This window comes from Blennius ocellaris, assembly GCF_963422515.1.
Source record: "Blennius ocellaris genome assembly, chromosome: 4".
NCBI classification, from domain to species: domain Eukaryota; kingdom Metazoa; phylum Chordata; class Actinopteri; order Blenniiformes; family Blenniidae; genus Blennius; species Blennius ocellaris.
The window spans coordinates 24,879,087-24,893,971 of NC_137653.1; the positions used below are offsets into that span (position 1 = coordinate 24,879,087).

At 41.6% G+C, this 14,885-nt stretch overlaps 2 protein-coding genes and 1 long non-coding RNA gene across 6 annotated transcripts; 1 reads left to right on the plus strand and 2 right to left on the minus strand.

Moving 5' to 3' along the window:
• Positions 1 to 665: 665 nt before the first annotated feature.
• LOC308128905 lies at positions 666 to 2,699 on the minus strand. Its single transcript, XR_013936586.1, has 6 exons — positions 2,372 to 2,699; positions 1,960 to 2,026; positions 1,731 to 1,819; positions 1,474 to 1,629; positions 910 to 1,002; positions 666 to 801 (listed from the first exon to the last, which is right to left on the minus strand). It is a non-coding gene; the product is annotated as an uncharacterized lncRNA (long non-coding RNA).
• A 3,761-nt stretch (positions 2,700 to 6,460) lies between these two features.
• Positions 6,461 to 8,239, plus strand: svbp (small vasohibin binding protein). Of its 2 annotated transcripts, XM_080494624.1 has the most exons (4): positions 6,461 to 6,579; positions 7,043 to 7,179; positions 7,691 to 7,809; positions 7,848 to 8,239. In XM_080494624.1, the coding sequence occupies exons 2-3, from the start codon at positions 7,066 to 7,068 to the stop codon at positions 7,775 to 7,777; spliced, it is 201 nt and encodes a 66-aa protein (XP_080350750.1). In that variant the 5' UTR covers positions 6,461 to 6,579; positions 7,043 to 7,065; the 3' UTR covers positions 7,778 to 7,809; positions 7,848 to 8,239. The 2 variants fall into 2 exon arrangements, with proteins under 2 accessions (XP_080350750.1, XP_080350749.1); XM_080494623.1 differs by having other exon boundaries at positions 7,691 to 8,239.
• Positions 8,240 to 8,657: 418 nt separating this feature from the next.
• fbxo2 (F-box protein 2) lies at positions 8,658 to 12,184 on the minus strand. Of its 3 annotated transcripts, none has more exons than XM_080495548.1 (7): positions 12,094 to 12,151; positions 11,586 to 11,680; positions 11,400 to 11,465; positions 11,156 to 11,282; positions 9,507 to 9,599; positions 9,294 to 9,432; positions 8,658 to 9,204 (listed from the first exon to the last, which is right to left on the minus strand). In XM_080495548.1, the coding sequence occupies exons 3-7, from the start codon at positions 11,434 to 11,436 to the stop codon at positions 9,070 to 9,072; spliced, it is 531 nt and encodes a 176-aa protein (XP_080351674.1). In that variant the 5' UTR covers positions 11,437 to 11,465; positions 11,586 to 11,680; positions 12,094 to 12,151; the 3' UTR covers positions 8,658 to 9,069. The 3 variants fall into 3 exon arrangements, with proteins under 3 accessions (XP_080351674.1, XP_080351673.1, XP_080351672.1); XM_080495547.1 differs by having other exon boundaries at positions 11,586 to 11,777; positions 12,094 to 12,147; XM_080495546.1 differs by lacking the exon at positions 11,586 to 11,680 and having other exon boundaries at positions 12,094 to 12,184.
• Between the last annotated feature and the right edge of the window lie 2,701 nt (positions 12,185 to 14,885).

Consider the following 14,885-nt stretch of genomic DNA (forward strand, 5'->3'; position numbering starts at 1 on the left):
TGATTTTCCTCATTTTGAACAAAAAAACATGCCCACTTCTAGCAATAATTAAACAAAAATCAAAAAATAACCACACCCAAATGAGTGTGAAGCTTCACATCTGAAGGCTTTTACCAGGTTATTGCCCTTGAACAATGTAAAACAAGATTAACATGTTGTAATTATTACTGTGGATTTTGGATTACTCATCCCCTGAACTGAATGCAGTACTCCATTTCACAACAACAGAGTAGAAAATAAAATGTATATATTTTTTTGTTGTCAGTATCGGTAAGGCACATCAAATTTCTTCATCTATTCTTGAATGTCAAAGCTTTTCTTCCAAGTAACTTGCTACATATCTGATTCATATCAAAACCAAAAAAATTGAAATGTAATACTGTAATAAACACAACTATAAAACACTCAAACTGCATCACATTTTCTGATCTGCTTCTGGTTAGCCTACCCCTGTTATTAAGGTAAGGGCAGCGATTGACGACATCTCAATAGGTTAAAACAGTAGAACATCACAAAAAGCAGTCTATTTTTGAGAGACAGTACTTTCGGACTGGCTTTCAGACTATCCAGCTCAAGGAGTATCTTTTGAAATACTTCCAAAGTGTTTTTCAGTTCTTTTGGGTAGCTGAGGTTGAGAGCGTAGATTAGCCTCATTAGCATGGCACATGCTCTGGGTACGTCCAGGTCTTCAAGGACTGTTGTTCCCTCAAGCACAATCTTTGCATTGGCTGGATCAGATGTTGTGGCACCTCTGGTAACGACAATCTTCATCACTTCATCCGTTTCATCTCCTCCACCATCCTGGCGTAAGTAGTTAAGAAAAAAAAGTTAGTATTTATACGCAATACAATTTAAAAATAGCAGTAAAACAAAGAATATACAATGAAATTAAGTTTTCCATTTACCTACCAACTGATCTTTAAAGAGATCTTCCTCCTTTTCTCTGAGATACACCACTAAGCCACGGATAGCCATCTCTCTCCTTCTTTCCTCAGAATCATCCTGTGAATAAGAAAAATAAAAAAGTGTTTTATAATGTTTTTTAATTTAACCTCAATGAAGATGAGCTTTTTGTAATAACATCACTAGGAAAGAGAGTGAAGGATGATGTTTCCAATGCCTGGCCTATACCAATTACCGATCTCAATTGTGTATGTTAAATTTATCATTTTAAAGATTGCAATAATGAAACAACAGAAAAATCATTTTACAATTAAGTTGTGCTCTGCTTAAGCATTTATAGTTATGTACTAACTGAAGATTTTTTCCCTGTCCAATTGGGAGCAAATAACTAAGCCATAAAAAAACACCTGATCTGATATTTGTCCTTGTAAGTATTTGGACTCAGAACAGTTGACTTTAACGCATAAAGGAGACAATCAGCAATGTAAGCAGTTATTTGAAATTCTATTTCTGACCACCTTTGCGGTGATACTGGAACCACGTATACTGTAAGACAAGGTTTATTCATACCTCAAGCAGCAGGTTCTTTATGCACTGAATACTCATCTTTGCAGCTCCTCCTCTTGCTGACAGCAAGGACATTATCTTCGGGATGTACTGGTCCAGTTTTGCCATGAATGTTGTCTCCAGATTGAGAGTTGTGATTCTTCTGAACTCTTGGTTTATCTGTGAGTGTAAAGACAAACAACAGGGACAATTTTTTAAAATGCAGGACATTTCCATCAACATAGTACATACTGCAAACCATTTAATGATCAAATATTTACCTGAGCTGCATCAAAAAGAGCAGGCCATCGGACTTTGAAGTCATTAACAACAACTAGCAGCCAACCTCTCAAACTTTATACAACGGGGCCTAAAAAAAACAACCCAAAAAGCCTTCTCATTAATGTTGTAACATACCAAAGGAAATAAAAATAGTGCACACTCAATGGCAATATTAGCAGGCCAATATTTTCATATGTTTAATGTTAAGTAAAGTGATAATAGACTTACTTTTTTAGGCCTCTTCCTCTCAGCAACGTTGTCGTATCAGCTCTCCAGCCCACGTTTTTACGTTGGTCTTGGACAAAAAACGATCAATAAACTGGGGTTAAAAACACTGAACAAAATAAAATTAACCTATGTACAAAGCTTAAACATTAACCCACATCATCCTTGTGTTTAAATTGGGAGAAAATGACACATATAATCTCTTAGCTGTGCAGGGAAATGTAATGTAAGACCTAATTTAAGCAGCAGCGACAGAAAGACTCAGCTAAAGTGTATCACATTACATACAATAGCTTAATGAACAGTTAACTGAAAACCTGCTTTTAGGATTGTGTAAAAAAAAAACTATTCCTTGCACTATGTTAAAACACTCATTGAGTGTTGCAAATTAAAGAAAGCAAAAAGTACTACTCACCCAGTAACATTCAATTGGATTGAAAATATGCAATGTCCGTTCCTTTCCCTCCACTTTCTTGCAGGCGTGGCCTTTGGTTAAAACATGTGCGGGCAAGTCCAGTCTTACTCAGCTTTTGAAGGATGCTTAACAGAAATTCAAGTTGCACCAACTAAATATTGTCTCTTGCTGAGTGGAAGCAGAAATGTCCATTCAAAATCATTAAATTATGGAGTCAAGACAGATTTCTATATTCTCAGTTTGACAAACTTATAACAGGAAGTTATTAACTGATTAAAACATGTGTATGTAACAAACTTAAATTTTTTCTGTAAAAAAGGCTCTTGATTTCAAGCTTTACAAACTAACCCCATGAATCATTTTTCTCAGTGTACCTGCCTGTAGGCCAATCAGTCAAGCTCATTTCAATGACTACAACAAGACCAGCACTAGAAACTCTGCTGGCCCGAAGGCGGTCCGGCAATAATACCTCAAAATCTGATTGGCTGATGATACTGTCACTCAACATTTTAACCCAATAGCAGCGTCCAGCTTCCATCAGAGGGCAGCAATGAAGTTCCTGCTGGCCCCCAGCAGAGGAAAGGAGCTGTGATGCGTTTAGAAGACATAGGAGATTTGCACTGCACAAAATTTAATCAGTCGTCTTCTGGATAAAGTTGCTAAATTCACTTATTGATTCCAGACACAGATTTCAGAATCACTTTTTAATTATTAAAAAATAAAGAAAAATCATGTTTGATGTTGCCCCTGACTGCACACCACTGTACATACATTATCCATCAATTATCCATCCATCATGTGTAGAGCATTTGATAATAATGCTTTTTATTTAGCATTGATTTCATGACATTCAAGGTCACAGTAGAAGTTATTCTAACCACCAAACAGAGTTACAACATTTATCTTTGATGAACAAAAAATCTTAGCTACAATGTAAATATTGTTATTGTAACATGACAACTGATACAAAAACATATGCGGTATCAGACGAATCAACTTTTAAATGTTGATTTCAACATCACTGCAGCCTGAACTGTTAGGAATAAAGTTATTACATAAAGCCTTACTGTGAAAAAAACGTAAACACACCAGTATTTTTAGCAGTAACATGCTAATAAGTGATTACTGTTATGAAAGTACACCTTATAATGCTCTAAAATCATTTAAGTTTTTGGGACTATTTAGCTGAGATGAGAACTAAATCATACATCATTGTAAGAGTAATAATAAATACAGTTTTTAAAAAAACACACAAGTTTAAAAAAAAGAAAATATATGTACGCTTTAAACAAAACATTTTTTTCTATTTTAAGTTGAACATATATTTTGACATTTTGAATATGCTCCTCCGTATTTCATTTTCTTTGAGTATTTGTTAGTCATTTTTTGTTTTGTTTGTGCAGAGCCACTTCTTGGAGATGACACCAAACAAAGCAATTTGCTGTAGGAAAAACTACTGATTTAAAAACAATTTTAAAAAATGCACCTTGCCATGAATTTTGAAAACCATCTGTACAGGGTATAAAAAATGGACATGAGGGTGTTTGGTCATTCTGTAACAGTCACCAACTTTTTTTTAGTTTAGTAAATAATTAATCACCGCAAGTAATTAAGGCAAACAACCGTTAAGGCAAAAATTCCATTTTATTTGTAGAGTGCCAAATTCAACACGATCATTTCAAGGCAGTTTTACAGACAAAAACCAACAATCCCACTTGAGCAAGCATAGAGGACAGAAACACTGTTTTTAGAGGAAGAAACCTGCAGAACCAGAGTCGGAGATGAACGAAGACTTTCTGCAGAACCAGACTCAGATGTGGAGACTCTCTGCTGCTTCGTTTGAAATTAGAGGGTGGAAAGAGAAACAGGGACCAGACAAAGTTCTGATTCTGCTTGATTCTCTGTGTGTGAGTGTGATTGAGAGATGCACGTTTCCGTACATGTCCTTCACTGGAGACACAGTGAGCGTCTCGGGCCGGTGCCCAGCCCCACTGCATTCGAAGCTTGTCAGCGCGTCCGTCAAGGTGGCGTGCCGTCGCTCGCCACACCTGCACCACCTCTTCCCTGTGATCCGCTGCTAAGTTTGGCTCTGTCGTCGCCACGGCTGTTTGCTTCTTGTCAGTCAGACGTCACAGTCGGCGCCGTGACGTCTTTCTGTAGGTGGCAGCCGTGATGACTCCACTCGCTGCCCGCTGTCTCCAGGCGGCAGTCAGATGAGAGAAGTCGACTGTTTCCAGGCGTCCGCTGCAGTTTTACTACAGCAGGTTCTGAGTGTTTGAGCAAGCTGCAAATCAGATGAGCTCACAGATTAATCATGTGTTTTCAACAAATATGCAGTTAAGTGAGGGAAGCAGCTTGATTGTGAGGCTTTATGTGTGTGTTTTTCATTTGGGGAGCAGCAGCAGCAGCAGCAGCAGGCCGCTCTGCAAGAGGTTGCTCTTGGCAGGATATTATGCCGAGGAAGAGCCCTCTCCTGTAGTTTGAGGATAAATCCAGGTAAACCATTGGTATGCCGCATTATAAGTCTCTGCAGCGTCGGACTGCCAGAGGGCACACAGACGGACCTGAGGTGCACAACAACAGTCCAGCAGGCTGACAAGCAGCGCCGTCAGGCCGTGTGGGCGTGAGGAGACGAGGAGACACTGTGCTGCCTTTGTTTGACTTCTTCTGTCCCTCGTAATGACGACGCTTTGTCTTCTGACATGACGATTGTGTGGCGGACCACCGCATGGACCACTGTGTGTGTGTGTGTGTGTGTGTGTGTGTGTGTGTGTGTGTGTGTGTGTGTGTGTGTGTGTGTGTGTGTGTGTGTGTGTGTGTGTGTGTGTGTGTGTGTGTGTGTGTGTGTGTGTGTGTGTGTGTGTGTGTGTGTGTGTGTGTGTGTGATTGTTGTTGCTGTACAGGTGGTTGAAGACACTGAAAAAGCTGATTTTTTAAAAACTGACACCCAAGGTAGAACTTGTTTGAAAAGGCTTGGCCTCCGTCTCCATGGAAGAAGCTCTGGAAACCCTCGATCTCTGTCTCCGTGTAGACGGCCGAATTGTCACTACCGGCCGTAAATTGCTAAAATGCTAAGTGATGTCAATGTCCCTGGTTTGTGTCCATGTCGGTTTTTCTGGAGTTTGCATGTTCTCTCTGTGCATGCAGGGGTTTCATCGGGGTACTTTAGCTCCCACAGTCCAAAAACATGCTAAGTTTCTACACGGTGTGACTGTGAGTGTGTGTAGAAGGCAGTTGAATGGTCCTTTAATAAAGGTTGAAGATCATCCTCTCGGTCAGTGATAAGCTAATGAAAGTCTTATCTTCAATATCCAATCAATGTGGTGCTTCGTAATTATAACTAGTTTTCTGCGGGTCCTTGACTAAAATACAGACAGTTTTGAATCACTTCCTGCTCCCTGAACAGGACAAAGCTGTTTAGTTACATGGACTTATGTTAAGTCGACTGTTTTGCTTTGAATTTTTCGTGGCTGATTTCGTCTGATGATGTTTTTCAATTTTTCCTATGTTGTCCTCAGCCGGACAAAGTGGCAGAGAAGGATGGATGAATGGAATCCAGACTCTTAGACAAGGCTGACATCTGGTGGACAGACCTGATTGGACTACAGCAGAATGCTTCAGATCATCCATCCTCAGGAGTGTCATACATTTTAGTTCAATACATCTAAATTCCATCTTGAGAAGGTAAAATAGTGCCGTACTAACCTTAAAGTGTAATCGTTTTGGGTAGCACTTCCATTTTGACGCTCTCTGTTGTATTAATAATTCATGATGTGTTATGTTAAAGGGGAGAAAAACATTAGACCTCGAGCACATTAGAACGCATGACGTTAGTTTAGAAAAGTAGTGAGAAACAAAACAACTGGATGAATAAAATATTTACGTTAGACATTAAGATAAAAAGGGAAAATGTTTTTTAAAAACAAGTTTCCTTATACATCTGTGCATATACAGGGAGAGTATAAAACAGCATATTTGGTGTAAATATCAAGGGTCTATGTCTAAATCCCGTTACAATATTTTATAACACATAAAAGTGGAACCTTTGTTTTGAACCACTCGTGTGTCAGCACGGATTTGTTTACGTGCTGCACTAGAGGAACAGCTGTTCACTGGCGGCTAGCAGCAAGCTGCAGCGCACTCCTCGATTATCATCAAACCAACGTCGTAAAACACGTTTTCTACATTTGAATATAAACTTTTCCGGGGTGAGTTCGATGTAATGTTTATTTAAACGCTTCAGTGAAGCGTCTTGCAAGGCTGCAGCCTCCAATCGTGTGTGAATGTGATGAGCTATGTAAAGCGCTTTGGGGCTGCTCACACTGCTATAAAGCGCTATATAATTGAAATCAATTTACCATTTCTGTTTTGTGGGACATTTTGATCGTGGTGTTCTATATATTCACATTGCAATAGTTTTGATTAGCATTTCTTGGTGGTGGTTTGATTGTTTCCATTTTGAATAGCCTTTGTAGAGATGTGGTTCTCTACTCCTCTTTTGTTGTGAGTTCCTATTTATTTTTTATTGTTTCGTGGCTTTGTGTGTCCATCTAACGTTTATTGTTTTATTGTTGATTTCTTTTTAACAGTCTGTTGTGGATCCCCAACAAATCATTTGATCTCCTCAGTTTGTCACATCTTAACATTTCTGTCTGTTTTGGATCCTTTCAGGTCATCTGGACGAGAGATCTGTGATGGAGCCCACCTGCCGGAAGGACAAACCGAAGCTGAACTCCACTCCGACCAGAGGAGACCGAGCTCGGCAGAAATCTGCACACCAGGAGCTCAAACAGCGGCAGAGGGCCGAGGTGGAGGATGTCACACACACACACACACACACCCACACACACGCACGTCTTGGGCCCCGTTTACACTACACGTTTCAGGAAAGCTTTGCATTTAGATAGTATTGTTTTGAAAACCGTGTCAGTTTCCATGGAAACAGCTATGCATCTACTCGCATATGTGCAGAAGGACTATTTACTATGGCCATGGTTCATGCACGGTTGCAGCGTTTCTACTGTCTACAAGGAGACAGAGTCCGAGCGTTTCCAGGAAGTTGTGTTTTGCCCCATTTCCATGGAGATGGGGTTGGAACATGTTCAAAAAGTTGCGTTTCACGCTATTTCTACGGAGCCTCAATAGAAGCTTTTTGAAAAAAGCTCTACCTTTGGAACCTTTTTTTTTTTTTTAAACCTTTTTTTTTCCAACCACCGTTGTGATGTAAACCGACACCCAACGAAAACGTTATCTTGTAAATGGAGCCTCCGTGAGCTTCTGGTTCAGTGAATAACGAGCCCAATGTGTCTTTTCTTTCAGATCTACGCCCTGAACAAGGTGATGACAGAGCTGGAGCAGCAGCAGTTCGAGGCCTTCTGCAAACAAATGCAGTCACAAGGAGAATGAGAAGCACATACACACACACACAATCACACACTCACACACACACACACACACACACACACACACACACACACACACACACACACACACACACACACACACACGCACACACACTCACACACTCACGCACACATATACTGTAAGCTTTACTTTCCCCCACACTGAAAACTACTTTTCTAGGAAAGTCTTGTGTGAGTGTTTACTACAGAATCCTGCAGTAATCTCAGCCTTCCACTTTGAACAGATCCAAACTCAGAGCAGAGGCACGTTCTCGTTCTAATACACAGTGTTCTCAGTATTTCAGCGCTTCCTCTGACCTCCATCATGTGAACCACGGCGTTTGCGTTCGTCGTTGGTCTTTCCATCACATTTATTCAGCACTGTTACAATCCTGACAAACCTGAACAAGCTGTATGTATTTATATGGTGCTCGCCAGGATGCCATCCTCTTTGAAACAAACTGTATTGTTTATGGCAATAAAAATTTGCTTTTTCAAGAAAAACCTCTCTTTTGGTCTGATTTACTTGTTTTCCCTAAATAGTCTAACTTATTAATAATTACAAAGCACATCAGTATTCTGAAGATAACATGTATGCAGGACATTAAGAAATAGAGATTTTTCACTAACTATAAGTTGTGAAATATGACTATTTCTGGTCAGTTTTGGATTTATTAAAACATTTTGCTGTTCAAGGCTTTTTGTTGTTTTTTTAATCATACTGATGTTAAATTATTTGAGAACTAATATATTAAACTGTTATAGAACCAGTGGAAAACAACGTGAATGTTCTTATTCAAGTGGAGGATTAAAACTTCATGAAGAAAGGAAGAAGACACTTTAATTTCATTTGTAAAAAGCACAAAAGAATCTTTATCAGCGTTACTGGCACATCTAGTCCACAGTGTGTGTTGGTCTGTATCGTCTGTCTGTTTTGTACCTGAAGACAAACCACCAAATGAGATGTTCCGTCACAGTATAAATACAGCCGTTTATTTCATGCCCTCTTTGCATTCATCTGCCCAAACACCGAACCAGTCCTCAGGATGCGTCACTGTGCAGAGGTAGTACTTAACACATCAAGCAGCAATTTAGAGACGCTATAGTGTTAGTGAAGCAGAAACATGGTGCCATGAGTGGTTTTCTGAGTTAGACGTAGCAGATCAGCAGGATGTACCGAGGTGTGGAGTCGAAGTGAAAGCTCTCACACCTGTAAACAATCATCTAAAGCCCTAAGCAAGCTCTCTCTTCCCCTCCCCCGGGGAGTGTTTCCTTCCCCGTCGCAGTTCCTCCCGTTCAGACCTCGACGGTCACAGAGCTTCCAGTGACCCGAACCCCGAACCAGCCGTCCCAGAACTTGGTGTCCTGTCCTCCGTGTTCGAAGCAGATGAAGCGGACCCCGGGGCCGTAGTCGGAGAACGTGTGGCTGACCTGGAGCGAGAGCAGAGAGCCAAGACTTGTATGGGGAGACTCACCGCCCTTGGTTTTATATCGTGATGCGTCAGTCTGTCTGTGAGCACCTGTTTCCACGAGCAGTCGTCGGTGTCCGGGTCCAGCGTCACCGGCTCGGGTTTGAACTCCTTCATGAGCTCCTCGTTCTCGTCCAGCAGGCTGACGGTTATCTGGTAGGTGCAGCCGCAGTCCGTCCTCCCGCAGTACCTGCGGGACGAGCCTCGCTTCAGCGTCTTGGCCAGAAAGCCACAAAACCTTCCCTGTGGACCAGCGTGTCTCACCAGTCCTCCACGGTGATGGCCGGCACATCATCCAGCTGCTGGGGGGAGTAGCCCTCCGCCACCAGGTCGATGACCTGTTCCTTCAGGCACAGCCTGCCAAAGACATGTTGGCCAGTATCAGGCCCCGTTTACACGACACTTTCAAGTGAAACACCTTCACTGGCTGTCCGTTTACGAGAACAAACAGCACCCACTAGTGACCCTACATTGTTTTTCGCATTACTGCCATTTCAGTGTAAATTGACTTTTTTTTTTGGTTTGTTTTTTAAACGTTGCTGTGTCGACGCAAAACTTTTCTAAAACAGGAATGCAAAAATGGTGTGTTTTCAATGGAAATGTTGTCGTGTAAACGGGGTCTTTGAGACCCTATGTGGACAAAAGTAACCAGATGCTTCACAATTACACCAACAGGGACTGTATTAACATTGAAAACAGAGGTTTTGTGCCAACTAATTCTGTAAACCAGGGGTGTCAAACACTTGGCCTGTGGACTTACCGGCCCACATAAGGCTCCAAATCCAGCCCAACTAACCACCAAGACAATTGTAAACGTTTTTATGACAATATCTATTTCTTTATTTATTTTGTAAACAAAGTACATATGAGTACTAATGCAAAACGAAACTGAGATAATGGAGATGCTGCCAGGAAAGCTAGCTAGCTTGTTGCTACAAAACTAGCTTAAAAGTCATGGCCAGTTTGTAAAAACACCCATAATGCAACAGCTTTGGCTGCCTTGGGACATTTCATTATAATTTGCACCAGAAGGTTTCAACATTGGTTTGAATTTGTAAAGATTATTATTGAAGTATTGAAGTATTATTGAGTGTGTGTGTGTGTGTGTGTGTGTGTGTGTTTTCCCCCCGATCATATATAACAAACCAGAACATTCTGGCGATTGTTTAGCCCACTAAGAATATTACGACACACCAAACCATGTGTCCATTCTCAAACCTCCATGTCTGATAATCTTTTGTATCACAACAGAGTAAAGGGTTGTGTAAAGTTAAGGTAAAGAATTTCCTTCTGGTCTATGTAGAAAACGTCGACCTGCGCTAATGACAAAGAGATGGTAGGTGTACTTATATGGTTATATTAGGGAACCAATTCCAATTCACCTGAGAATTCTTGTGATAGAAACAACATTGGTGAGCAAAAACTTACTTAAATCCTTTTAAAGTATCTGAGGGTGTTTGATGTTTCAGGAAGTGCAGTGTAAAACGCTTGTACATTGTCAGATCGGCTTCAAAGTTGACTAATTACATAAGAGCTCGGCCCACATCACAATGATGGCCATCGGCTATAGCGCCACCTGCTGTAAACAGGAAGTATGTTCGTCATAACCTATCCTTTGTCCGACTGACCCCAGATTTCACAAGCCTTATTAGATGACATACATACGCCCACAAGTAGCGAGGAGAAACTATAGATATTACGTACCTGATGTTTGATGTGAAAACAAAAACCTGAATTCTGTAATTAACAGGTCAAGCCAAATACTTTTTCCTCATCAAGTATATGTAATTGTTTTTGTGTGTAAGTATTTGGCATGATTGCGTGTTGGGATCTTTGTGTGTCGTGTGTGTTTTCCAGTGTGTTGGCTGGTTTCATGTTTCCATCCCACACTGTAACCATTTCTGACAACTCACTGAAAAGACGTCGCAAAGTACTTGGTGACTCCGTCTCTGCAGAAGTCGAAGCCACAGTCTCCGGGCATGTCCTCCACCTTCCACTGACTCCCCCCGTTCTGCGTCAGCTCCCAGAATTCCAGCTGCTCTGGAGGGAAATATACAGTTTGAAGAGATATAAAGTCTTTCTAAAAGCAACCTTCTTATTTTTTTAACAGATTAGGTGTTGTCACAGGAACAGGAAATGCCAATAACTGCATTTTACCTTCCCCACTGGGATTCTTCAGGAGGTTTCTGGCCATGTTTGCAGCTCGTACAGGAAATGCAGAAGCTGCACAGGAAAAAGACGAATCAGCTTCTTTGGTATCGATGTCTGTGCTTCAGATCTGCACCGATCCAATCCGCCTCCCTGAATCAGGCCTTTGTTCACTCCAGAGAGCATCAGGATCACCTTTTCAGGAAAGTGCTGACGGAGGCGGGCCCTGGACTTCACTTTGGTTTGGACTCCGAATCTGATCTCTGAGGTGGAAATAAAGGCTGCAACTCCTATAAACCAGGATTTGGACAGGTTGCAGATTCCAAACACTAATACCCTGTGCAGTGAGTCAGCAGATGGGGGGAAAAAATCCTCGCTGTGTACGAGCTGAATGGGAGGCATCACAGAGGATCAGACAGACGTCAGTCAGCGGAATGTATCAGTAACAATAGAATAGGAAAAAAAAGAACATTTACCAGGAATAGGTGATAAGGTGGACAGTGGTAAGTTTTGTCTGCCAATGTTTATTTGAGTTTATTTGAGTAGACAAACAGACGTGTGCATTCGACACTTGAGCTACATTAGTCTGAACAAACAGCTGAGTCATCCACCCCCCCCAAAAAAAAAGTAAGTGTGGCAGGGCGTGCATATTAATAACACACTGCGACAGGGAAAGAAACACACTGCAAAAGGTGCTACTCACAGTGGAGGAAGGCCCGGTGCAAACTCTCGTTTCTCCGTCTCTCTTCCTCTCACACACACTCCAGCTCCTCTGCAGGACAGCAGCCTTGTGACAGGCTGGCTTTTATACTCACTCACACACACACACACACCAGAGAGAGGAGGAGGAGGAGGAGGAGGAGGAGGAGGACGGACACAAAACACCCAATCTGCATCCATCCAGCAGGCCCCAGTGGAAGCACACATGCATGTACTCGAGTACAAACAAGGGTCAGAGCCAACACACAGCTACCGCCAGTGCTGCAGGAAGAAAACATCCTTTACACCTGCCGCAAAATGAAAAGCTGGGAAATGTTGCATGTGTTTCAGAACAGAGCCAAAATGTTCCATTCCAAACTGCTGAACATTTTTTTTTTTGTGATGAAACAACTTAGATTTAACACGCAATTTCTTACCAAACGTTAAAGTGTGAAAGCAAAATACAAACATGAATATAGTGCAAAATAACCAACCTTTGTTATGACTTGCATTGTTTTGTATTGATGGTAGAGAACAGTCCTGTCAGAGCCCCGCCCCCTCCCTCAGTGACTGAGGGTCAGTCCGAATTCTCCCTCCTATCTCCTTATCCTGCAACTTTTCCTGAACCCTGGAAGGATTTTGTGTGGCGGCCATGCGAGGCCTATGCAAATTCTCAATAAGCAAAGGAAAGGAGGGTGGTTGCTTCCTTTAGAGCCTCCTTTAGGAGAGGAACCACTGATGCGTCCTTTACCAAAGCAGGTCAGCTCATGCTGCCCCACAATTCCTTGCTGTGACAACATTTGAAGGGACCTGCTCATCCGAGCATTCGGGGAAACCCAGTATGGCGGAAAAAGGAGCAAATAATGTAAGTTACCAAAGTAATAATCTGCTTTGAACAACTTTAAATCATCTAAAACCCAAATGTGCTTTTTCAGATTTGCAGAAACTTGTAATTCTTTCCCCGCCATGGTAGAAGTCACGAACTTGCACCGCCGTCGGATTATTATGACATCCCTAAGTGACCGGTCCGACTGCCACACCGTGATCACCTCTCACTGATTACTTTACGAAGCCTCCTAACACCTTTCCTTAACCCTACGACGTCATCCACGGGATAGGAGGGACTTTTCAGGCGTACCCTGGGGTACTAGAGTTTCTGGGGAGGAAGCAGCAGTGGACAGCAGGTTTTTAATTACAGGACTTCAATTGAACCAGGTAAAACCGTCTGTAGGGAACGCTGCAAAGAATAAGGCTCATTTATAACATCATGTTGTTCATTTACAGTCATATTTAGGTACAAAATCTAAGTCTTAATCCTGGGACGGTCATTGGTACTTTATTGAACTGCTAACTTTGTCAGTGTTCCTGAGTGTTTTCAACAATGGACAAAATAGTTTGTCATCTTGTTTTCAGTACAATGTTACTGAAGAAAAGAGTTGTTTTTTGAAGAATAATGTCAGTGTAAGTAATGTTACACTGTGGCGGCCGTTAGGACCCAGGCCTCTCACCCAGTTGGATTATTGGAAAAGGGGCAGGGTTTGAGTTCTCCCGCGCCCGGGGTGTGGCTGTACTGTTCAGTTGAGTTTTGGCGGTTGCTAAATAAAGACGTGTTCCTACCTTCAGCTCTGGCTCATCCTTCGTCCTGCCACAACACTGCACAAGGAGAACAACCTCTTCACTCCAACATTTACCAACATGTATGACTTTATAGTAGATATTATGTGTAAAATGTCTCATTGGGAGAATAATAGAACGCAGGTGGAGCAATGGAAGGTGGAGAGACCGAGGAAGCTCGGTTTAAGTCTTAAATTGATCAGTGAAATGTGGATTAACTTCTCATACTACAGAAACATGAACTATTTCATGATGAGATGAACTGAAATCTATCCAGGGAAGAGACCGGAGAGGAGGTGGAGTGAGTGTTCAGTGTTTGAAGTAAGGTTTCAAAACCATATTATTGATTAGAATAGATCCAGAAAGGAGAACAGGTGAGGACTGATGTCAAGCTTTTTATTTAAAGATACATGTTTAATATTTGTTTCATTATTTCACAGTACTGTAAATGTTTGGGTGAGGTTTTGATTATGTGATCAGCAGCAATACTCCACCAGTGTTCTGAATATTTATATGGTGAGATGCTCCATCGTGACCAGTCAGTGATTTGTTTTTTCCAGTTTAGCTTTAAAATGGTTCACATTTATGCTGCACATTAGACCTGCATCTCTGAAGACTCTCTGTTTGTTTAGGAGGAGGAGGAAGAGGAAGAGGAAGAGGAAGAGGAAGAGGAAGAGGAAGAGGAAGAGGAAGAGGAAGATGAGGAGGCGGAGGGGGAGGAAGAGGAGGAGGAGGAGGAGGAGAAGGAGGGGGAGGAAGAGGAGGAAGACGAGGAGGAGGAGGGGGAGGAAGAGGAGGAGGGGGAGGAAACTAGAGGGGAGGTCTTAAAATAAAGAAGGGAATATTTCACTATAAAGGTTAAGTTATGCTGTAAATAAAGTCAACATTGTATGACACTGTGTACATCGTCTGCATATCAGTTGTTAAAAGTCTTTATTCTGCAGGACAAAAAACATTAACACTGACTTTGTTTTTTTAGCTTTTATAAGTCAAATGCTGTTACTGTACATTAATATATGTAATGCTGTCTGTTGTAAACGGACGGCGCAGAGCAACAGGTAAGAGACAATAACATAGAACAACACGTTTTATTCAAGTTCACTAAAAAGTACAACATTTGAGCTGCTTGCTCGTAGTAAGTTCAAACTTATTCTACTTTATTGGACAAAAAGTCAATATGTG

Bases quoted from the DNA above. Each gene is read 5' to 3' on its own strand.
- fbxo2 (XM_080495546.1), bottom strand. From the start codon at position 11,436: ATGGCCAGAAACCTCCTGAAGAATCCCAGTGGGGAAG. The intron at 11,283-11,399 runs GTAAAATGCAGT...ATTTCCCTCCAG, and splicing joins GAAGAATCCCAGTGGGGAAG to AGCAGCTGGAATTCTGGGAG. The intron at 9,600-11,155 runs GTGAGTTGTCAG...TGTCTTTGGCAG, and splicing joins TACTTTGCGACGTCTTTTCA to GCTGTGCCTGAAGGAACAGG.
- svbp (XM_080494623.1), top strand. From the start codon at position 7,066: ATGGAGCCCACCTGCCGGAAGGACAAACCGAAGCTGAACTCCACTCCG. The intron at 7,180-7,690 runs GTGGAGGATGTC...CTTTTCTTTCAG, and splicing joins AACAGCGGCAGAGGGCCGAG to ATCTACGCCCTGAACAAGGT.